General features: G+C 37.2%; 1 protein-coding gene across 5 annotated transcripts in view; it reads left to right on the top strand.

Moving 5' to 3' along the window:
• FNDC3A (fibronectin type III domain containing 3A) overlaps positions 1-24,584 on the top strand; it is a 117,978-nt gene that overhangs the window by 69,741 nt on the left and 23,653 nt on the right. For all 5 annotated transcript variants that reach the window (XM_055426108.2, XM_055426110.2, XM_055426107.2 and 2 more), the window contains 9 exons: positions 10,417-10,657; positions 13,369-13,638; positions 14,738-14,796; positions 16,407-16,564; positions 18,458-18,517; positions 19,730-19,868; positions 21,579-21,632; positions 23,848-23,972; positions 24,346-24,520. In XM_055426108.2, the coding sequence (XP_055282083.2) occupies positions 10,417-10,657; positions 13,369-13,638; positions 14,738-14,796; positions 16,407-16,564; positions 18,458-18,517; positions 19,730-19,868; positions 21,579-21,632; positions 23,848-23,972; positions 24,346-24,520 (1,281 nt within the window). The remainder of the gene's footprint in view (positions 1-10,416; positions 10,658-13,368; positions 13,639-14,737; positions 14,797-16,406; positions 16,565-18,457; positions 18,518-19,729; positions 19,869-21,578; positions 21,633-23,847; positions 23,973-24,345; positions 24,521-24,584) is intronic.

Genomic DNA, 24,584 nt, shown 5'->3' with positions numbered 1-24,584 from the left:
ATGGCATCATGTGCCAAGCTCTGTATTGGGTGCTAGTGACATAAAGATGATTAAGACAGATTATTCGAAGGCAGTTGTAGGTATTCTGCTGCTCTCTCACCTAACAGTACCTTTCATTTTTATGGCAAATTTCTACTCTTCTCAATTCACTCAATTATGACCTTCTAGAATTAACTTTCCTTGAACCTTTTCAGGTGCCTTTCCATTTGGGTTCTCATAGCACATTATGTATATCCCTCTTTTAACAAATTTTTCACATTATTTAGTCAAATTCTTTTTCCTGAGAAGAGAAGATTATGAATTCATACAGTTCCTGTATTTAACGGTAGTCAGCAGATATCTATTGAGTGCTCTTACATGTTAGGGACTCTCTCAGTGCTTGAATAAAAAGAGGCAAGGACTTCTGTACTTCCGTAGTTTACATTCTCGTGGGGAAAAGGAAACAATAAGCATAATAAATGAATAAATTATATAATGTATTAGGTGGTGAGTAAAATGGGGGGAAAAGAAAGAAAACAGAGCTAGTTACATTTTAAGATAGGGTAGTCAGACTAGGCATCATTGGAAAGGTGCCTTTGAACCAAGTCTTGAAGGACAGTTGGGAGTTGCTGCTACTGCTGCTAAGTCACTTCAGTCGTGTCTGACTCTGTGTGACCCCATAGATGGAAGCCCACCAGGCTCCCCTGTCCCTGGGATTCTCCAGGCAAGAACACTGGAGTGGGTTGCCATTTCCTTCTCCAATGTGTGAAAGTGAAAAGTGAAAGCGAAGTCGCTCAGTCGTGTCCGATCCCTAGCGACCCCATGGACTGCAGCCCACCAGGCTCCTCCATCCATGGGATTTTCCAGGCAAGAGTACTGGAGTGGCTTGCCATTGCCTTCTCCAGTTGGGAGTTAGCCATGCATTTATTCAGGGAAAGAGGATTCTGGGAACAGAAACAGCTGGTGCAAAAGACCCAAGATGAGAGCATGCTTGGGAGCAACAAGGGGGCCATTGCAGCTGGACTGAGTCCTTAAGGCAGAATAATAGTAAACAGTGAGGTCAGAGAGATAATAAGACTAGATCATACAGAATTCTCATTCATCTTTATTTCCTCAGTGCTGAGTACAGTGCCTGTCATGTATTAAGGGCGCAATAAATACTAGTAAATCAATCAAATGATCATCCAAGTTGAGATTCTATATCTTTTTTAAAATTTATTTTGCCATGCCACACAACATGTGGAATCTTAGTTCTCCAACCATGGATTAAACCTACACCGCCCCCCCTGCATTGGAAGCACAGTGTTAACCACTGAACCACCAGGGAAGTCCGAGGTGCTGTATTTTTAGGTCAAGAGCCTCTAAAATAATCTTCTATATAACTTCTTTAGTATTTTCACTTTTGTGCTCATTAGTTGGCTTGGCCACTCAGTGAGGTCTAGATTTCTTGACTCATAAGGCCTTTTTGTCTCTGTACCCTTCTCTTGATAAATGTAATCACCTATCTATTTTTTCAGCCAAACGTGACTACTCACATGCTCACTTGATGTTCTTCTTTCTCCATGGTTTTCTTAATGCTGTTATCTGGGTAATGTTATTCATTCCCTCATTTCTGCCTTTTGAAATTCTGCCCATCTTTGAGAACCTAGATCAAGTTATTTGTACCATTCTTTAGTTACATATACATACCTGATACTATAATTGTGTGTCTATATATTCTCCTTATATGGGATTTTAAGTTCCTTGAGTGTATGGAGGTACCTTTTATTATTTTTGTTCTGTAGTAACTCAAATATAGCATGTATTTCATAAATATTTGTCAAGTAAGTGAATGAACTTTAACAGTAATCATTGTCTCTAGGAAATGTGTCATTTTTAAGCACACAGTGGTAATCCAAAGACAAAAATCTAGTCTTATCATTATTGAAATAATTTAAGTACCTAGTGTGTAAGAATGAATTCTAACATTTTGACATCACCGTTGAAGTACAACCCCTATTGCCTGACATACACAGTTTCTCATGTTAGAAAATACTTATCAAGAACCAAGTTCTCAGCACAGCTCAGAGCTTGGTAATTGTCCAAAATTTGACGCATAAGCAAACATAATTATATTAGCAAAGATAGAAGCTTGGAGTTGAACCAAACATTAAGACACGAAGATGGCTGTTATAAAGTGTATGTTGTATTTGGCTCAGTGGGAACTAAGGAGCACACACACACTAAGTCCAGGAATAGCTAAGAGTCGGACATGACTGAGCGACTTCACTTTCACTTTTCACTTTCATGCATTGGAGAAGGAAATGGCAACCCACTCCAGTGTTCTTGCCTAGAGAATCCCAGGGATGGGGGAGCCTGGTGGGTTGCTGTCTATGGGGTCGCACAGAGTCAGACACGACTGAAGTGACTTAGCAGCAGCAGCAGCAGTCTCTTTTTAGACTTCTGTATACTGTTCTCCCCTTGGGGCAGCAGTTTAATAACTCCATCCCTGCCTTCTGTTTATCTGTTGTTGAAAGCCAACGATCAAAGGAGGGTCAAGTAATGTTTTTGCTATACCATCATGTAATTCAGTACATACAGTAACAGGATTCAGCAAATGTAAATATCCTAAAACATTTGGTCAGACAAACAAGGACCAAAAATTAAAATCCAGTATGCAGAAACCAACACAATGTTGTAAGGCAGTTGTCCTCCAATTAAAAATAAATTTAATTTGAAAAAAATAAAATCCAATGTTGGGACTCTCTAGCTCTACCACTGAGGAAGCAATCATGCTACAAACCAAAGAGCATATTGAGGCCGAAAAAGATTCAAAAGATAAATAATCTCAGATGAAGATCAAGATTTAACAAAGTACTTAAGTAGAGATGAAGAAATCATGATTTACCCAGGATAAATTAACCTTAAAATTTTTTATGTTTGTACGAATGCCTTTAAGTTTAGAAGCATTTCAGATGTGTACTTATCAATAATTCACATATATTTTAACTTGATTTTTTAGAATAACAGACAGCGTATTATATATTAGGTAATTTGGGGATTCATTGCTTCTGTTTTTCTCATTTGCAATTTGCAAAGCCCAACATTGCCATTAAAATTGCCAATTTTGTTATGCTTTCTTTGCTTCTTTATCCAGGAGCTCTATAATATTGTTAATTTATATTTGTACCTTATTTCTCTGATACTTCAGCATTCTACTTAGCAGTAATGCGAATAGTCCGACTTAATTGTTTAGTTGCGTAGCTTTTATTGTTGGATCAGAAAAATGGATCATCATTTAAAAAATTTTTTTATTAACCATAAGATACTTGCAATATGATTGGGGAACCTAAAGTTAATTAAGGACTATGCATAAAGTAGTCCTGGGTATTCATTGGAAAGACTGATGTTGAAGCTGAAATTCCAATACTTTGGCCACCTGATGCGAAGAGCTGACTCATTTGAAAAGACCCTGATGCTGGGAAAGATTGAGGGCAGGAGGAGAAGGGGACGACAGAGGATGAGATGGTTGGATAGCATCACCAACTCAATGGACATGAGTTTGGGTAAACTCCAGGAGTTGGTGATGGCGTGCTGCGGTTTATGGGATTGCAAAGAGTCGGACACAACTCTGCAACTGAACTGAACTGAACTGAAAATGTAATTGTTCACCAGAAGCTTAAGTGTCAAGGAATATTAATTTTGCAAGCAAACTAATGGAAAGTAACAAATACAGTTGTACATTTTCTGATCATTATTATATGGAAAACTTGGAAAACATCTAAAAGGGTAGGGAAAAATTCCATTGAGTGTTATAACCCAGAGATACTCTCTGTAAACATTTAGTATGTTTCCCCTTAGCCTTTTCTCTAATTTACAGACATAATTTTAGACATAATCTTAATGAACTTGATTATTACAGTTTAACAAATAAGAAAGGGAAATTTATTAGTGATTTGACATACTGCATAGAGACAGAAATATGTGCCAGCTGAACTCAGACACCAAAGGGAGAAACAGTACAGTAAACAAAAACAGTGAAAACAAATGATGACACAGAAAGCATATGGTGACAGGTGTAGAAGGAACTTAGTTTCCTGGCAAATAATAACTTGTAGTCCCTAAGGGCATTGCAGCTTGGAATAACACTTGATATTTTAGTGATGAAGTTAATGAATTATCAAGAAAATAGTGTAGACTTAACCTGAATGGGACTCCTGAAAGGTAATACCAAAAGTTCCCTCCTTCTGCCTTTCTGTAATGGCTCCTTGTTTTTTATGGAATCTGGGTTGTTATGGTGATGAGAGGGTACCTAACAGGGAGGGGATTGTAGATCTCATAATGTGGGGAAAGGGCCTGTGTCAGCTTCATGAAAAGTTTCAGATTACTCCTTTGAGCTGGACTTGGTATTTCACTGTGCCTTTATGTCAGCACACAGCAATGAGGTTAGTAAATCTTTCAAAGTATTGTACAAACAAGTCTGATCTCAGTCTTTGACTCTCCTGGAAAGAATAACCAAAACAGATGGGCAGCAGTGTAAGAGACTGAAAGGGCATTCAGAGGTTTAGGTGAGGATGAAGAGACACAGTAAGAGCTGGAGAGAAAGGTTGCAGTCGTTTACGTTGCTGTGTGCTTGCTCAGATGCTGGATGAATCTGTGAGGGGAATGGCCAGAGATGTCTATAATACTGTTCAATAGCTTAAATTGGGAGCAGTTCAGAATGATGCAATAGAAGTAGGTTGCTAGAGGTAGCGGGGAAGCAAAGGTTGTAGGAATTGAAGAAGTCACAGAACCCTAGTCGTTGGCTAGTGTTAAGCAGGGTGGGAGATTGGAGTAGAACTAATAGCATTTATTTCTGGTCATATCAGTCATCAAACAAATATTTTTTGAGCATCTGTCATAACTTCGTGTACTGTACCAGTTATTGGGGAGAAAACAGGATACAGAACAGATCTGTCATGGAATGTCCATTCTGGAGCACAATATAAAACATTAGATAGTAAACACAACCTCCTTTCTCTGCAGCCCCTCTCAGTTACGTCTGTGTTCAGGGAAGGAAACAAAACAGCTTTTGTCTAATTAGATCCTGCATGGTGTATGTGGTTAGGTGGTCAGACTGTGTTGATAGTTCCATTTATCTCATCATCTTTAATTTTTTTAGCATAGACTAATTTGGATTATATTTTACCTCTTTTTCCTTCTCAGAACTTATTGATTTTATCTTAATCTCTGCCATCATTGTACCCTGTTGGTGTAAAATTCAATGTCTTGGCTATTTTTTGGCAGCTAGAGACTAGGCGGATAGTTTTGAGGTCTCTGGCCTCACTCTGAAGTTACTGGCTGCTCAGATGATTTCTTGAAGTGGTGGAGTTCTCCACACCCTCTTGATCCTGATCTGGCTCTCTTTTTTTTTTGATAATCTCTGTATCTTATTAGTTTTTTTTCTTTTAATTGTAAAATACACATTAAAAATATACCATAACTATTTTAAAGGTACAGTTCAGTGGTATTAAGTACATTTCACACTGTTGTGCTACCATCCATCCCAGAACTCTTCTTCTTGCAAAACTGAACTCTGTACCTTATCAACCTTAAAAATAAAATACATAGTTAACAGCAAAATGGTGTTATTCAGGAATAGCCGAGAAATTGCAGTGCAGGACATGCAAACTATGGCAAACCATAGGCAAGTTCCCAAAACAAAGAAGAGGACCATTCTTAAAGAATAAGAGGGGAGTTGGGAAGGGGTGGTTTTTGAGCAAAGTCCATTGGAGGAAAGAGAATTGAGGGTTATGGCTGCTTCTGATTAGGCTAGTTGTGGTAGCTTCTCATTGGCCATACTAAGCAAGGAAAAAAATTTTCCTTCCGGTTGGGAAATGCAAGGTATATGATTCCTGCTAGAGTCTGCAAGGGACAGCAAACAGTAGTGCCTGAGAGCTCCCCTCTTCTGGGCTTCCAGACTATTTTAAATCAGGTTGCTTGTTGAAATCTCATTTCAAAACCTTTTAAAACAATTAACTCCCCAGTCTCCCTTCCCTCAGCTTATCTTTATATTTGAAATGTTCTTTTTCAGCACAAAAGTGGTTTTAATTTCATAAGCAATTTAGCCATTTCTTTTTTAACTGATGAGATCTCACTTGTGTTTGTGAAATTTAAAAAGGCACTAGGAGGCAGGTATTTGTGGATTCTGTGCTGACAAAATGAATAAGAACATGGAATTGAAACCAGCTTACCTGAGTTCAGTTACTAGCTCCTCCACTTACTGTCTGTGTAACCTTGCAAGTTATTTAACATCTCTATGCCTCAGTTTCCCTGTCTAAAAAAATGGAAATATAATGCTACCTATTTTAGCATTGTTTTGAGGATTAAATAGTTAACACATGTCCCTTGAGAAACTTACAGTTAAATTATAGAGTAAGACATGTTGGAAAATTCGCAAATACTGCAGTGTTAGGGATACCAAACAGATGATAGGGAATAAATGCAATAGAATTGATAGGAAGGAGAGAACACTGAGATTCTGGTATCTAGGAAAGAGTTCACAGAGAGCAATCAAGGAAACTAGACTCCTAACCCCACATCTCTATCAGCATCTGAAGTTACATTCTCTACCTTCTCATCTCATCTGTCCATACTTCTTTTTCATCTAGATCAAAGACAGACTTTTCTGCTCCTATCTAAATCCTGTGCCCCAGCTGGAGTCCTGACTGTCCTCTTCTTTTGCCTGCTCAAGGACATTACTTAGCTCTCTCTCCCCGCTACATCATCAGTTTCTTACTCTCTGATGGATCATGCTCATTAGTATATCAGCATGTTGTAATTGCTCCCACTAAAAACAGCAACAGATTTTTTAAGCTGCTTGACTCTTCTACTGTCAGTTACCACCCTACATGTTCCCTTCTACAGGAAAACTTTCAAAAATTGTGAAAATTTACCTCTCTAATTCTCCTCCCCACTTTCTCTCTTAAATCCACACCACTCAGGCTTTGCCCCTATGATTATGCTAAAACTGCTCTCATCAAGGTCCCTATGACTTCCAAATTGCTAAATCCAGTGGTCCTTAGTCTGCATCTTATTGAGCCTATCAGCGACACTTAACAAAATCGATCCATTCTCCCTGATGTACTTAACCAAACTCCACACTCTTAAGTTTTCTTCCTGCCTTACCTGTTTGTCCTTTCCTATCTTTCTGGAACTGCAGACCACTATTATCTAACTGCCAGCTCAACATTTCTACTTACAGACTTACCAAACTTACATGTACAAAACCTAAAACTCCAGATCTTCTCCCTACTTTGCTAAAGTAACTTGTTCTAACCTATAGCATTCCCTTTCACTGTTGGTGAAATACCATCATTCCAAAATTTTTTCACACTTCTCCAGTGGAATTATCAGCTAATCTTGTTCTGCCTTTAAAGATATATAGAATGTGGGCAACTTCTGACTACCTTCACTGCTGCCACCGTGGTCCAAGCCACCACCATCTCTTGCCTAGATTTCTGCAATGACTTCGTGAATGATCTCCCCATTTTTGGCTTTGCCCTACAGGCTCTCCTCAACTCAGCAACCAGAGTAACCCTATTAAATGTAAGGGTATATCAGGATTTCTCAATCTTGGCACCATAAGCAGTGTAAGCCAATAATTTTTTGTTGTGGGGGGGTTGTCCTCTGTGTTGTAGGACATTTAGCACCATCTCTGACCTCCACTCACTAGTTAGTATCTCCAACTCCAGGTGTGACAACCAAAAATGACTCCAAGCATGCTCAGTCGCTTCAGTCATGCCCGATTCTTTGCGACCATACTATGGACTGTAGCCCATCAGGCTCCTCTGTCCATGGGGATTCTCCAGGCAAGAATACTGGAGTTGGGTTATCATGGCCTTTTCCAGGGGATTGTCCCAACCCAGGGATTGAACCTGCATCCATCTCTTTTGTCTCCTGCATTGGCAGGCAGCTTCTTTACCTCTAGCGCCACCTGGGAAGCCCTAAAAATGACTCCAGATACTGCCAAATGTCCTTTACAGCAAGGGTCTCCAACCTCCTAATGCCTGATGATCTGAGGTGGAGCTAATGTAATAATAATAGAAATAAAGTGCACAATAAATGTAATACGCTTGAATCATTCCAAAACCATCCTTACCCTAAGTCCATGGAAAAACTGTCTTCCATAAAACCAGTTCTTCTAAAAGTTGGGGACTGTTGGTCTAGGGAGTAAAATCACCCCTCGATGAGAACCACTTGTTTCTGTGATGGTCCTGCCTTTCACTGAGTACATATAGTCCTTAATCGCCTGTACAGTACAGCCTGCCTGACTCGGCCGTCATCTCATTTTGTATCTGTTGATCTCACCTGCTTCTGTCTTTTCTCCTCTACGCTGATCCAGTCACACTGGCTTCCTCCTAGCCACTCCTACTTTAAAGGCTTTGTTCTGACTGTTCCCTCTTCCCAGAACAGTCTTTCAGATTTTTGCCTGGCTAATTCCTTCAATTCCTTCAGATCTCTGCTCAAATTTCACTTTGCCAATAAGGCCTATCCTGGTCATTCTTTTATACTACAACTGTCCCCCTTTTGCGGTTCTTCTGATCCTCCTTACCTGGTGTGTTGTTTGTTTTCCATAGTGTTTATCACTGTGCAGCATGCTAAGTAACTTACTTTTGCTGTCATGTTTGTCTGCCCCTGTTAGTGTGTGTGCCCACACAAACGTGTCACTTTTTTTCTCTCCTAAATTACCACTATCTTTGTGTTCAAAAACAAATTTTGTTTTAATGAATGGAGGTGGTTAGTGCTAGATTTGGAAGGATAGATGGGACTTTCATAGATACAGACAGGGGGAAAGTAAAATGAAGATGGAAGATGGCATCAGCCAAAGTACACGATAAGGAAATGTGCAGGTGAGTATGAAGACAGGTGTTTTAGTACACCAACCTGGCTGGAATGAAGGGCTCAGAGTGTGGTGTGGAAGAAAGATCACAGCTGTAAGGAGAGGCTGGAACCAGATGGAATGCTAGGTTGAAGAGTATGTGCCATGCACTCCTATCAGCAATGGGGGTCATTTAAGATTTGTGAGTCAGGCAGTTGATAAAGGTGAAAGTGGTATGTTAATAGCAGACACTATGGTTTGGCTCACTCAAAATCCATTTCAGACTTCCTCTCAGGTCCCTTCCTATAGGTTAGAGGCTGAAAAATGGTAAACAGATTCCAGATTATCTTCAGGGTTCCAGATAGGACATTGTTTCCACCAGTCATAGGCAGTTGTCCAGGCTTGAATCCAGAACTGGGTTAAATAGGGAGACATGGGATATGAGGTCTCCATTGTGCTGGAAACAAACGTTGTAGTCTGCACCTAGTATATCAAGACAGTGATTCATTTGCTCTTCTGGTCCGTGTTATCTCACAAGTCATCTCACACTTCAACAGGGAAAGTTTAATCACCTATTTAATAGCAACTATATTCTTTCTAAAGCAGTAATTTATTTGTAAGTTAGGCTTATCTGTATCCAAGTAACTGTGTTTTCTAACATCCTTACCAAGCACGTATGTTTATAAACAAAATTTGCTATTCGTTTAGACATAGTAAAACTTACTCTTCCATAGTAAAATGTGAAAATATTAGGACTTGCCTTTAAGTTACTGCTTTACATTTTAATCATTTTCTGTTATTAGCTGTTTTTTATACTTCAGTAGTAATTACTTAAATCTAAAAGATAAAGAGTCCTTCTCATTGAAGGATTTCTAATTTTGAGGTAAAATCTTGTATCTTTTTAGTCCTTTCTGTATGTTCTTGTTGTTCCAGTGAGGTTCAAAGGGAAATCTGTCATTTTTTAAAATATTTTTCCACAGTGTGACCCCTATGTAGAAATTTCTAAGACTTAGAGCCACAGATATTTTCCTTAACTGGGAGTGTTTTTGCCTCCCTTGACATGATCTTCAACTATTAAAATTGTTCTGGTCACGGTCCTAAGAGTTTTATGCCTAAATTCAGTATACACTTGATGTAGGGAGTTTGGATCCAGTTTTCTTTCCCCATTGCTATTTCACAATTTCTGTTCTTTCCATATCTTATTTTTTCCCCTACCCCACAAAAAGAAAGAAATTCCTGACCCTGTTATACTGAAACCAGAAGGTCCCTTGAGACATTTGGTCCCATTGCTACGTTTTAACTGTATCACTAAATGCATGTCACACCTAAGATAAATACTGAATATCATAACTCACTGTATATGTTATTATTTAGCTAATCTTGTCAGTGTTTTAAGATTTATATTGCATTGTATAACAAAAACTACTTCATGTTGTTCGGTGCTAATTCATATGTATGTAATATATTTAATAAAATCTTTTCATGTTCTGTAAAATTTCTTAACTTCTAATAGGTGTAATAATTCTTCCTCTCACATATCTGGAAAAAACTGCTTAAGTCCTATGGAAGAAACTTTTAATCTGGTGTTCATTTTATAGGTTATTGAAGACAATGGTGTTCGAAGAGTTGTTGTGGTCCCTCAGGCACCAGAGTTCCATCCTGGTGGTCACACAGTCATCCATCGTTCTCCACACCCTCCTCTGCCTGGTTTCATTCCTGTCCCAACCATGATGCCCCCTCCACCACCACGCCACATGTACTCACCAGTGACTGGAGCCGGAGACATGACAGCACAGTATATGCCCCAGTATCAGTCTTCACAAGTATATGGAGATGTAGGTAAGACATCTAGAAACTATTCTTATTTTATGGAGTTGACTGTTCTTTGCTTGGATGTAATAGGTGCTATTATCACATTAAATGAAACAAAAAAATGGTAACTATCACAATAATTTTCTGTCACTCAAACACTGTGTTAAGGGACTTCTAGTCAGTACTCTGTAATGACCTGTATGGGAAAAGAATCTAAAAAAGAATGGATATATGTATATGGGTAACCCATTCACTTTGCTGTACAGCAGAAACTAACACAACATTGTAAACCAACTATGCTCCAGTAAAAATTAACTTTAAAAAACATGTTAAATGTTTCATCTTCACGCCCACCCTTCAAGGCAGGTGAGTAAACAGAAAATCAGAAAGGTAAAGTAACTTACATCATGCAGCAACATTCATTGGGGACATATTCAAACAAGAGGTCTACTTGTCTGTCCTGCTGCTCTCTGAGGAAATTTTTTAGTCAGGAATGATCATGCTGCTGTTAAATTCTGAAGCCTCTGATGCCACTAACACTGCTAGGTTCTATAAGATACTGGGGGAAAAAAACAAAACATAATCTCTGCCCTCAGGGAGTTAATAAATTGTTGGGAAAAATAGACAGCTACATATACACAAAATAATCATCTTACTCTTTCCTGTAGCTTTAAATACCATCCATAGACTGACAGTTGTTTTTTTTTTTAATTTGTATCTTCAGTCAAAAACCTTTCCTCTGAGCCCCATACTTTTATTTCTGTCTGTGGGTTTTTTTGGACTGCGCTGCATTCCCGAGCCAGGGATTAAATCCAGGCCATGGTATTAAAAGCCTGAACTATGGACTCCTAACCACTAGACCACCAGGCTACTCCCCTAACTGCCTTCTTGATAACTCCACTTAAGTGTCTCATACATCTCAGTTATAGTATTTTAAAACATAATTACGGAACTTGATTTTCTGTGTCATCTTCATTTCCATGGGTGGTACCACTGTCCACTCAGTTTGCACAAGTGAAAACCAGATGACCAAATTTGATTCCTCCTCTTTCAACCCCCACATCAGTTGGTATCTACTTTCAGAAGATTCCCAGAGGTGACTACTTTTCTCCACTGCTGCTCAGACTTAGTCCACCATCACCTCTGGTCAGGACACCTGCAGCAGCCTTCCAGTTGGTTTTCTGCTGTCATTCCTGCCCGCAACCATCCACACTCAGCCAGAGTAATCATTTTAAAATATAAATCAGACCATTCTTCTAGTTAATAGAGTTCAGTGACTTTCCACTACATTTAGAATAAAATCCTAAACCCTTCCCCTTGACCAGAATTTCTCAACTGCAGCACTTTTGATCTTTGAAGAAAGATGAGTCTTTACTGTGGAGGACAGAGCTGGCTTTGTAGGATGTTTAGAAGAATCCCTGCCCTCTACCCACTAGATGCCAGTAGCACACAGTTCCACCCCTCACCCTCATCCAGCTCAGCTGTGATACTGGAAGTATCTCCAGACACTGCCAGATGACTCCCGGGGGCCACGGTTGGACCTGATTGCCAACACTGCCTTGGACAAGGTCCTGCTCTGCGGCCTCAGTCTGCCTTGTCTTACTTGTTCCCATGTACACACCCCACCTTTGGTTTTTCAGAATCAAGCTCTTTCTTCCCTCAGTGCCTCTACACATGGTGTTCTCTCTCCTAGAAGTGCTTTCCCCCCCTTGACATGCAAGGTGCTGCTTCTTTGGGTTTGTTTTTTTTTTTTTGCTTTAGATTTTAGCTTTCAGTGATCTTCCCATAACCTTTCCTTGTCAATCTCTGAAACCAGTTTCTTTCACAGAACTGGACACAACTTGAGTTTTTTGTTGTTTATTTAGAAGTCTTTTTCCCTTGTTTAACTCTAAACCCCTGAAGAACTGAATCTGTTTTTTTCATCGCTGTTTTCCTTTCACTTAATCAGTACTTGTCATTCAAGCTTAGTAAATTTGTAGAAGAAATAACTCTAAATACAAATTTTAAATTATGTAACACAGCCTGTAAGTAGTAGATATATTACACATTATGTCACTTATTACATTTTTTTCAGACTTATTTCTGTTGCCCAAGTAATGCATATTAATTCTGTAGGTTTGAGTATGGTTGGTTTGGTTTTCTGCATTTCTAACAAATTCCCAGGTAAGACTCGTGCAGTAGCCCAATGAACATACTTTTGATAGCAATAGCAAGAGTTTATACTATAAATCAGTCTCTTTCATCTCTTTTACTCCTAATTATGACCTAGTTTTTTAAAATGTGAGAAAATTATAAGAAAAATCTTAGCTATTATAGTATACTACTATTTTATATTGTTAAAAGCCATTGTTATTCAGAGGACATGTTTGAAGTTGAAAGAGATGCTAAAATTAATGGCTGCAAAAGAGTAAAAGAACTCTCCACAGCTCAGTTCAGGTCTTATTCCCCTCCTGTGACAGTCATGGCTTAGGACCAAGCTGTTTCTATGGAGATTAATACTTGAGAAAAGAGGAAGGAAAGAAATATCTGTAAGATTATAATTATAATCAAGTCATAAAGCTTGGTTCTCTTCAGTTAGTGGAGATACAGAAATAGCTTTGTGTTGTGCAAGATTTTTCTTTGAATTATTTTGTAAGTTTTATATAATGATAGATTTATTTCCTACTCTTTTCTCATGCCATAAATGTGTTTGGAGAAAGCGACCTTTTCTAAATGATTTTTACTTCATTTCTTCTTAGATGCTCACTCTTCACATGGAAGGTCCAACTTTAGAGATGAAAGATCTAGTAAAACATATGAACGTTTGCAGAAAAAATTAAAGGATCGCCAAGGAACACAGAAAGATAAGATGAGCAGTCCACCGTCATCACCCCAGAAATGCCCTTCTCCTATAAGTGAACATAATGGGCTTACAAAAGGGCAGAATGCTGGTGGCACAAACACGGGATCAGTGAAGAACAAGTCGGGAAAGGGGAAAGGTGGTGCACAAATTGATACAGAAATAGAAGGTAACTATTTAAAATACATTCTAATTGTCTTTTTATCATCATTTAACCTGCTACCTGACCTTTCAGTCATTTCATCATGCTTCACATAAACTGTAGATTAGTAGCATAACACTATCGAAATGTGAGGGGTAAGTTTTAGAACCTGGATTGTTACTAGGGTATTTCTTTTTACATTTTGGGAAAGCTCAATTAATACTTACACCTATATCATAAATTTTACTAACCATGAGAAACTTCTGTTTGATAGGAAAACTCAAAGTTCATCCAGATTCGTTTCTTCTTTCTGAACCTAAATAAGGCTAAACTGGTTTTTAATCAAAACTTTTATTCTTCCCAGCTGCTTCTTATACAAGTCCCTGATAGCAACTAGTTATGTAGTTCACCAATCCATTTATATACTCTACAAATGTTATAGTTAGGATAGAGTCTTGTCCATTTCTTTGTTCAAAAGTTCTTTTCTGTTTCCCTTACATCCTTCCTCTAACCTGTGACCTACCATGTGAACTCTGAGCACTACTTCCTTTTCTTTAAAATTTCTATTTCCCATCAATTTATTGCTTTAACAACCTCTTGGCTTGTAATATGAACATTTATTAAAATGTTCTCCCATATTTTTGAGACCTTCTGATCATTCATTTCAGCACTGATGTTTCAGAGGAGTTAAGCTAAAGTTTCAGATACTTCAGTGGTGGTTTTAAGTTATGGTCAAGTCAATTATATTCTTATTTGGGAACCACAATTAAGGCATATATGAAACAAATGCTTAATTAACTTGTCATTAAGAGGTATGAGATTGGCAAATAAGGACTTTTAAGAGAGAGAGTACTTTATTTTTTTAAAGGGATATTTATAGTGGTACTATAACTAGTTATTATGGTTAAAAGGGAAATAGAAATCAAGGCAGAAGAACTCTATAAAAAGCCACAAACTGCTGAATATGAACTAAGGAGTAAAAACTAGAAAATAAAATTCTCAAATACCAGCCTCTTGTTACATGTTTTAGAAGACATATTGTGAAGGGAGCAGGATGATTACATTTAAGTTGTTTTTTTTTTTTGTAATTCCAAAAAAAAAAAATTTTTTTTTTTTTTTTTTTAAGAAAAAGATGAAGAAACTAAAGCTTTTGAAGCACTTCTTTCCAACATTGTCAAACCAGTGGTAAGTATCGCATGTATTTTCTTGACATTTACATTTAGTATATTCACATAGGATTTTGGTAGGTTCAGGGCTTACTTACAATTTAACTGTATGTAAGGAATGTGAACTCCAATACTTTGGCCACCTCATGCAACGAGTTGACTCACTGGAAAAGACTCTGATGCTGGGAAGTATTGGGGGTGGGAGGAGAAGGGGACGACAGAGAATGAGATGGCTGTATGGCATCACTGACTCAATGGACATGAAGTTTGAGTGAACTCCAGGAGTTGGTGATAGACAGGGAGGCCTGGCATGCTGTGATTCATGGGGTCGCAAAGAGTCAGACGACTGAGCGACTGAACTGAAGGAATGTGAGATCAGTAATAATAGATCAATACAGATCTGACATAAGGAGAGCGAGGCTGTTAATCAGTGCGGCCGAATACTCAACCAGCAATTCATTTTTTAAACAAGGTTTTAGTATATGTTCAATGACATTCAAAATCACTGGACCAGGCAAAGATCTAATGAAGAGTGTAGGTACAACTGATTATCATTAAAAAAAAAAAATTGCTATTTCCATATAAAATACATCCAATTAACTCCAGTTGCAAAAAGAGTTAAAATCAAACTATAGAAGAAAGTTAATATTCCCCAGTCCTATTTGTGTGCAGATGTAATAGAAGAAATCAGAAAGTGTATGACAGCAAAACTGGCTACATACAGTTTTCTGTGTATTTTGCATGCGTGCATGTGCGCTAAGTCACTTCAGTCGTGTACAGCTCTGCAACCCTATGGCTATAGCCCGCCAGGCTCCTCTGTCCATGGAATTCTCCAGGCAAGAACACTGGAGTGGGTGGCCATGCCCTCCTCCAGGGGAGCTTCCTGGCCCAGGGGTCGAACCTGCATCCCTGCATTGGCAGCCGGGTTCTTTACCTCTAGTGCCATCTGGAAAGCTTCTGTGTGTTTTAAAATAGCCTAAATAAAGGCTATCATTCTGATAGGAAAAATATTTCCATCAGATAAAAGATTAATATTAAGTAAAATGCTCATACAAACTGAATTTTTAGACCCATTAAGACCCCAAAGGGTTCTTCACTAGTACTTAAACATAAACTTCTCTGAAATGGTGAGGTCTTATTTTTCAGTAAAAAACTTACACAAATGAAAAGAAGAGAAAGTTATGCTCTGTACAGATTGTTTAATTATGAAGGTAGTTAGGTACATTTTTATTTTTTAAATACGATTCAATTATATTTCTTTGGACAGTCCCAGTCTTCTGCTCATTTTTCTCTTAAGGTTTTGGTCTTTTTCTTATTGTTAGACATTTTCTAAAGTGAGGAAATGAATCCTTTCAAGTCGGTTGCAAGTGAGTTTTTTCTGCCATTCTTTCAACTGTATATAATGTTTACAGTAATCGTTTTAAACAGCCAAAAAAAATGGTCTTTGAACTTTGTCAAACCAATCTACCCTTTCATGGCAGATTGTATCTCAGTTACCAATGGGCAGGTTTCTATTGGTGAGTCATTTTATGTAAGTAACTACAGATATGAAACCCTATTAGATTTTGTGCTGTTTGTTGTGCACATTATAGTTGTTTCAGAGAGCTTTTAAATATTATGTTTTCGCAGGCCTCAGACATCCAGGCAAGGACAGTAGTTCTTACCTGGTCACCACCTTCCAGCCTCATAAATGGTGAAACAGATGAGACTACTGTACCAGAGCTCTATGGTTATGAAATTCTGGTCTCAAGCACTGGAAAAGATGGGAAATACAAAAGTGTTTTTGCGTAGGTATTTGTTTTGTTTTATTCTTTCCCGTTACATAAGTTAATGGTTTATCATAAAGAGCTTAATACTAATTCTGTGCTGTTTTCCCTCTTCATGCTTTTATTTTGAATCTGTGTGTTGACTGGTGATACTGATTTCAATGTAAATAGTCCACATGCCAGCTGCTTCACATTTCTGTCTACAACTCCCTTGGAATAATTCACTTTCATTGGCTACATTCAGCTTTTTTATTTTTCAATAGGCTCCCTAATAGATATTTCACTGTCCACATATTTATATTTATATAAATATAAATTGTAGTATGTAGAAGCCAGGACCAGAAATGGAGAACTCTTACATTGTGAACTCATGCAGTGTTGCTCCTCTAGGGAGTTAGATTTCATTCCTACATATACAACCTCATGTCCTGTTGTGAAATGAATTTAGTACCATTGTTCCTCATTTGTGTGCTGAAAATGCCACAGTTCTCTTTTCTTGGTTCAAAAGTGTATTATACTCCAAGAAACCTTAGAAAGTGTCAGTGGCTAAAATTGTGACTTTGTGATTGACAGCTGTAAAATAAATTATTTTTCTGTTCTTGTTCATATAGAAATTGTTTATTCTGGTGAAAAAGAGTAAAATTGATAACTGTTATATAACTTCACCAGGAAGATTGTAAAGGAGGTCGTGGTTAGCCATTTGAATGATTGTTATTAACACAAAACACTGGATAAATCAACCTTCCTGGTGTATTTTTTTAAAAAAAGCTAGTATGGGGAAGAAAGGAAAGTGAAATTGCTTCAGTGACTGTCATCTAGTAACAAAGTGTCCTCCTCATTGTTGAGACTGCCTTGTGTGTATTGTATTTCATTTTCTTGAAAGAGCAAACCTACCTACGGGCTAAATAGAGAGTAAAGGACCATCAACATAAAGGTTTCTTTTTTGTGTTAATAGCTGTTCTAGTTTGATATGACTGCTTCCTAAGGGAAAGAATTTATCTCCATTTGCAGCCTGACCAGAGAGCACAAGAGGGACATTAGTCAACCTCAGTCATCTCGTTATCCTGCACCAATTAAAGTCTCTTTCTGAGGCTGCTACTACAACTGCCCCGATTCAGGAAGGTGTCCTTCCATCAGGGAGACTTGTTTCCTTTCTCATACTATTCACTGGCTTTGATTTGAGAAACAGGATACCCGGAAGGAAAGTGGGAGGAGGATGGGAGGAAAGAAGTCCATTAAGTGGAGAGGAAAGAAACTTGACTGAAGGAAATGGAACAGAGAACAGTGATTTAAAAGAAAAGGAAGAGGAAACAGGCTAACTTGTTGGCTACATACCAATAATAGTGGTAGCAAATAATTATTTAAGAAAATATGTGCTATTATATTTGAAAATGTAATAGTGGCTATGAAAAATGCTTTACCTTAAATTGTGATTCACTTTTTAGAAACCTGCTCATTAAATTGTAACATTTTAAATAAAGTTCCACATTTAAATAAAGTTCCAATAGTGGCAGATTCCTTGTAAAAATTTGATAGTTTTGATTTCAGTTTTTATTTCATGTGTTACTTAGCATTTTAACTATATGCCAGTAATTGAAAATGGTTCCATTTCTTCAGTTAAGCTAAATATCTACCCTAGCTACACACACACATATACACACACAGTCTTGCTTATACAGTCCATTTACTTAACACACCTTTTTGTTTTCAAGTGTTATGCAGGTGCATACCTAAGTGTGGCATATATCCTAAATATGCAAATTACTTATTGATACAGTCTGAATGTGGTTACAGTTGGGAAAGTAAGAAGCAGTATAATTTCGTAAAATACCACAAACTGTAGTATATATAACACACATTCTCTAAAAATGCTATATTTATCAAATAATGATATGTTACCTTTTTTCCCCCCAGAGGAGAGGAAACCAGTGTCACTTTAAATGATCTCAAACCAGCTACAGATTACCATGCAAAGTAAGGAATTCCTATATGCTACTTTTATGTGCTATATTGTAGCATAGGGTTTGCTCTTAATGATTTCCTTAGAAGTCTAGAGTATAATTTCGATATTAATTTTGGATTAAAAACATGGAGTTTGTGGCTTTTGATTTTTGTTTTGCTATGATAATCAATACATTCCCCCAAAAAACATTTAACTCAAATGTTATATTGAAGGGTGAATGGCCTGGTTTGCAGGACCTAGGGATTAGAATGAATATACATTACTGACTCAATGGACATGAGTTTGAGTAAACTCTGGGAGTTGGTCCTGGACAGGGAGGCCTGGCATGCTGCAGTCCATGGTGTCACAAAGAGTCAGACACAACTAAGCAACTGGACTGAACTGAACTGACAGATAATATGTATACTATATCTGTAATACCTGATTTAGCACTGGAAGACTGTGCCAGCTTTTGAAATTTTTACAAAGCAAAATCATAAATAGTAATTGCCAGTTATGTATATTTATTCCATCCTATTTTGTAAGAGTTTGGAATATTAACTCTTAAAATGTCGTAACATTTAATTGGGATAGCTTAGATACCACTGTTTTACTCTGCACAGTTCTTCTATTATGGTTTCACAAAATTATTTTTTTAGACTATAGGGCCTCCCCAGCTAGGACTCGTATAACATTTTATTCAGTCTCCTATCTTTAAAAAGAACACTTGTACTTGAGATTATCCTATTAAACTGCTTTCAATTATACTCCCTGTGGATGAACCCTAAGTATTATCCCACCTAATATTTTTCAAACTATGAATTATAACCACTATTGAATCATGAAATTAATTTTGTGGGTTATAGTCAGAATTTTTTAAATTAAATATAATCAAATGGAATTGAAAATATCAGTGTATTACCCAATTGAGGACATTGTTTTAGAATACTCCTTTTGTTGTGTGTGTGTATGTATGATGTATATGTGCGTATGTGTAAATGCATATTGCAGAGACAGAGTCATAGTTTAAAATGTATTTCTTACTCTGAGGAGTCAGAAAAATATGCAAGCCACTGGTTTATTCTATTTTTCTTTTTTTAAGGGTTACCCTTTATTTCTGATACGCGTATTTCTCGATAGAACATTTAGAGGGCCTGACTTGCAGATACTTAAAGGTGATGCTATAGAATGGTAGGATACAGTGATTCTGCAGGATAAAACTACAATTTATTTTATCACCATAGAGTCCAGGCAGAATACAATTCTATAAAGGGAACTCCTTCCGAAGCTGAAACCTTTACCACCTTGAGCTGTGAACCTGACATACCTAATCCACCAAGGATAGCCAATCGGACCAAAAATTCACTTACTTTGCAGTGGAAGGTAAGACTGTAGAGTATTTCCAACTGGACATTTGTGTCCTTTTTTCTTTTCCCTGTACTATTAAACTTCATTTGTTTTTGGAGACAAAAAGAGGTTTAAGCTAACTTGCTCTTGCTCTTCACATATATTAAATAGGCATTTGTTCCTTGTATCCTAAAATAACACTCTTATCAGTTTTTCTTACATAACACAAATATAAATGTAACATAAATATAACAGAAACATTGTTATAAATAAATTATATATATGTTGTATATAACATATATGTAACAGAAACAGAAAAATATAACATTTACATAACATAAATGTAACAGAAAAGATTGGCTTATAATTAGCAGTCCTTACACTGAATGTGTGATGACACTGCAATGTGTGTTTCTCAGACTCACTGCTTTCTATATTTTGTAGTAACACCTTTATATCCTGAATTTTATCCTACAATGAGATTCATGATAACTTAACCCAAATATTAATATGGTGCCATAAAGGAGGAATAAAATGATTTCTAATAGAATGCATGCTGTGTCATTTCAGTCATGTCTGACTCTTTGCAACCCCATGAACTGTCTATGGGATTCTCCAGGCAAGAATACTGGAGTGGTTTGCCATGCCCTCCTCCAGGGGATCTAACCAACCCAGGGATCAAACCCACGTCTCTTACATCTCCTGCATCAACAGGCAGTTTCTTTATATTTTTTTTAGTGTATAAATATTTGGACCCAATATTACACAAGAAGATGTAATAAAGTGGATAGACACTAGATAGAATTGGATCCTAAATAGAACAGCGTTGTTGTCATTGGTGACATGATTTTCTGAAATCACAACATAGGTCTTGGTAAATCTCTGAATAAAATTAAGTACAGTCTTTCCCAAATTGCATAGTAGTTGCATTTAGGGGAATACACCGTTAAAATTATACTACTGATACCTTGGAAAATAGAATCATGTTCTAGGCTATAATAAACTGATATTCAGGAATATATTCAAAAGTCATGGAGGAAGAAACCAACACAATATTGTAAACCAGTTATCTTCCAGTTAAAAAAATTTTTAAAGAAATTACCAAAAAGGGGATGGAAAAAAAACAGAAAAAAATTTAAATTATCATAGGCTCTCAAAAAAAATGTCCTGGAGAAAAAAATACAATTTTTCATGGTTCTGAAATAAAGGTGAAATTCTTTAGTTCTAGAGTGACCAAATCCTGGGGGAAAATGACTAGAACTGAAATTTTCACCACTGAAAATTAACAGATTGATGAACTAACAGTCTTAGGCAATCAACACATGGGGCCTAGAAGTGGAGATCCAGATAGTATGCACCCTTGGAGTTCCTCTCAGCACACTTGCTCTTTTACTTTTTAGTGTATTACAATCACTTGCAGATTGTATTGAGTTTTAATGAAAATGACAGGATCTATCCCAAAAGCTTAAAGATGATAAAACCTTCTGATAAAAGATAGTTCTTGATAAAAGAGATTGTTCAGAGTTCAGAAAAATCTGAGTAGCCTCCTGCTTTGTTTTCTTTTCTGGCAGTTAAAAAGATTATAGGATGTACATCTATATCTGTATTCTCTGTGCTGCTTTTTCTGGGGCTAAATCCCAGAGAACATCTATAGCACAATAGATGCCTTAGATTAGATCATCACTAATACCTTTTATAAAAGTACTAACTTGTACTCATTTTGGGTTTTTTTGGTGTTTGTTTTAGGCACCTAGTGACAATGGCTCTAAAATCCAAAGTTTTATTTTAGAATGGGATGAGGTAAGTACATTTGAACTTTTTTAATTAGCCTAAAATGTATGTGTGCCTTCAGGCAGAAATACCTTTCTGTTTATTAATTTTTTCCTCTTTAAAAACAATATGAATGTTTTCATGTGGTGCTTGAGTCAGTTGATGGTGTTCTTAGAAACTGTTACTGACCAGACCTCCTGATGTTTTAGTTTTTTCCAACTAAACCAACCTCAAAGCAATCACTTGGTTAATTAACTTGATGGAATATTTTCTTTCACATCAGCCCTAAAGGCAAGCGTGTTTGTTTACTGTGATTGCTTTAACAAATTACCACAAACTGGGTGCCTCAAAACACTTTTATTCTTATAATTCTGGAAATCAGAAATCCAAAATGGCTTTCACTGGGCCAGAATCAGAGTGGCACCTGAGCCCTGCTTACTCCAGGGACTCTAGAGGAGAACCCATTGCCTTGCCTTTTCCAGCTCCTGGAGGCTTCCTCATTACTTGGTTCATGGCCACATCAGATTGCCTTTTCTCCCCCTGCTGCCCTTGTCACATGACCATCTTCAGGTCCTTCTCTGCCTCCCTCTAGAAAAGATACTTGTAATTCCATTGAACCCAGACGACCCAGCTCCCAACTCAGGAGCCTGACTTTCACCGCGTTTATATAGCCTCTGCTGCCATCTGAGGTCTTATTCATGTGTTCCAGGAGTCAGGATCTGGGTATCTTGGGGGCCTACCACAGCAAGCATCCTCGGCTTTACTATTTAGTACTTTATTTTACTGTCATTTGTTATGTTCTCTTTTGCCCTGCTGCTTCAGTGCAGCAAAGAGGAGTGGCCAGAGGAAGTAGAAGAAATTCCAGCCATATATTAAAACAGTAATGAGGCGCAACCCAGGAAGTTTTATTCCAGAAGTTCTAAGTGAATACAGAATTAGGCAATCTGTTGCAGTATCAGAGTAATTGAGAAGAAATACCATCATCTTGATAAATATGACAAGTATTTGATAAAATTTATTACCAGTTTCATTTAAAACTCAAATTAGGAATGAAAAGGTAGTCCCTTATTTGATAGTTTTGTATTAAGTGAAGTAACATCACTAAACAATAAAAGCATTTCTAGCCAAACAAAAAATAAGTCAAAGTTACCAGTTTTTCCCACCTTTATTTGACATTCCTCAGGAAACTATAGCTAAACAGTATCAAAAAAAGAGAGCTATGATGGCTGGCCTGGGGGATTAGAGATGATATGAGTTTCTATTTAGATAATAGAATAAACTGTGAACGTTATTAAAACGAACATGAGAGTTAAACAAACCAAATTCAGACTACAGATTTTCTCTGACAGAGGTTACTCTAACCACCCTTTATGTGTGTGTGTGTGTGTGTGTGTTAAGTCACTTCAGACTTTTTGTGACCCTGTGGACTGTAGCCCACCTGCAGGGGTCCTCAGTTGGGGAGATTATCCAGGCAAGAATACTGGAGTGGGTTGCTTCGCCCTTCTCCAGGGGACCTTCCCGACCCAGGGATTGAACTCGTGTCTCTTATGTCTCCTTCATTGGCATCCGGGTTCTTCACCACTAGCGCCACCTGGGAAGCCCTGTCCTTTACCTCTACCATACAATAAAGAGAAATAGTTAGAAAATGAGAAATTTGTCGATTTTATATAACACTTAAATTTCTAAAACTCTTCACTTGTCCTAAACTGCAAACTTTTCTCCCTCCCATCTTAATACATGTCATGGAGTTTTTCTATCTATTTATACTTTTTCAGTATTAAATCTAATCAGTAGTAACATCAAAGTTTTTAAGGACGTTTAGCTGCTGTCCAGGTGGTTTGAAATACATAGGAGGGACCTTTTTAAAAACTGTTTGCATAGAACTTTTCATAGGTTAAGGAGAGCAGCTAGATACTCATGTTGAAGATCAACCTATTTCTACCACTACCAGTCCCCCCATAGAGTTGTGGGGTCCATACCCAGAAAGAGTTTCTTTTATTAAAAGCCAAAGGTTTAGCATCAGCTCTAAAATGGGATGTTTAGTTCAAGAAGCTATACAGAGATGCCTACTCTTTGGTTTTAATTTTGCATTAATGAACAACGAGTACCGTATAAAGGATGTGTTGTCTCAACCTTCTCTTGAGATTCATGACATGTATGTGACGAAGATGACTTTAAATGTATACTAGCTAATATGTTACTGTCAGGAATTAATATATAGTGATGTATAAAAACTTTCTTTTAGGGAAAAGGAAATGGAGAATTTTGTCAGTGTTATATGGGCTTACAGAAGCAATTTAAAATTACTAAACTGTCACCAGCAATGGGTTGTAAATTTAGACTATCAGCCAAAAATGACTATGGTACAAGGTAAGATACATTTTAATATAGGTATTTTAGACTGTTCATTTGTATAAATTATTTACAGTCGAAATTAACCACTAAAAATTCTGCCTTAGTTTATTGTCACTTTGTTGATATGGTTAAGATGTGTTACTAACCTAGCAAAAGCTATAAGAGAAATGTAATTATGTAAATGGCAGTTTTAAAAGACTAATAATTCGTTAGGTATCTGACCTAATTACCAGTAAAGATATTATCACATCAAAGATACATTACTGGATTATAATTCATTATCAAATTTATCATTTTCACCAAAAATGTCATTTATCAAAACTGTGTTCTTTGGCTTTCGAAAATTAACTTTTCTTCATTCCTTCTTAAAAACCATTTGTTTCCACAGCGGTTTTAGTGAAGAAGTCTTGTATTACACCTCAGGCTGTGCCCCATCTATGCCAGCAAGTCCTATATTAACTAAAGCCGGGGTTACTTGGTTGTCCTTACAATGGAGTAAACCCTCAGGAACGCCATCAGATGAAGGAATTTCTTACATTTTAGAGATGGAGGAAGAAACTTCAGTAAGTATATGGATTTTAAATAGGGTATTTAGAACATTTCAGTGTGACATTAATCCTGATACAG

This window comes from Moschus berezovskii, chromosome 13 (assembly GCF_049115385.1).
Source record: "Moschus berezovskii isolate FMDL1 chromosome 13, NW_MosBer_1.0, whole genome shotgun sequence".
Taxonomy (NCBI): Eukaryota; Metazoa; Chordata; class Mammalia; order Artiodactyla; family Moschidae; genus Moschus; species Moschus berezovskii.
This window is presented reverse-complemented; position numbering and strand designations above follow the sequence as displayed.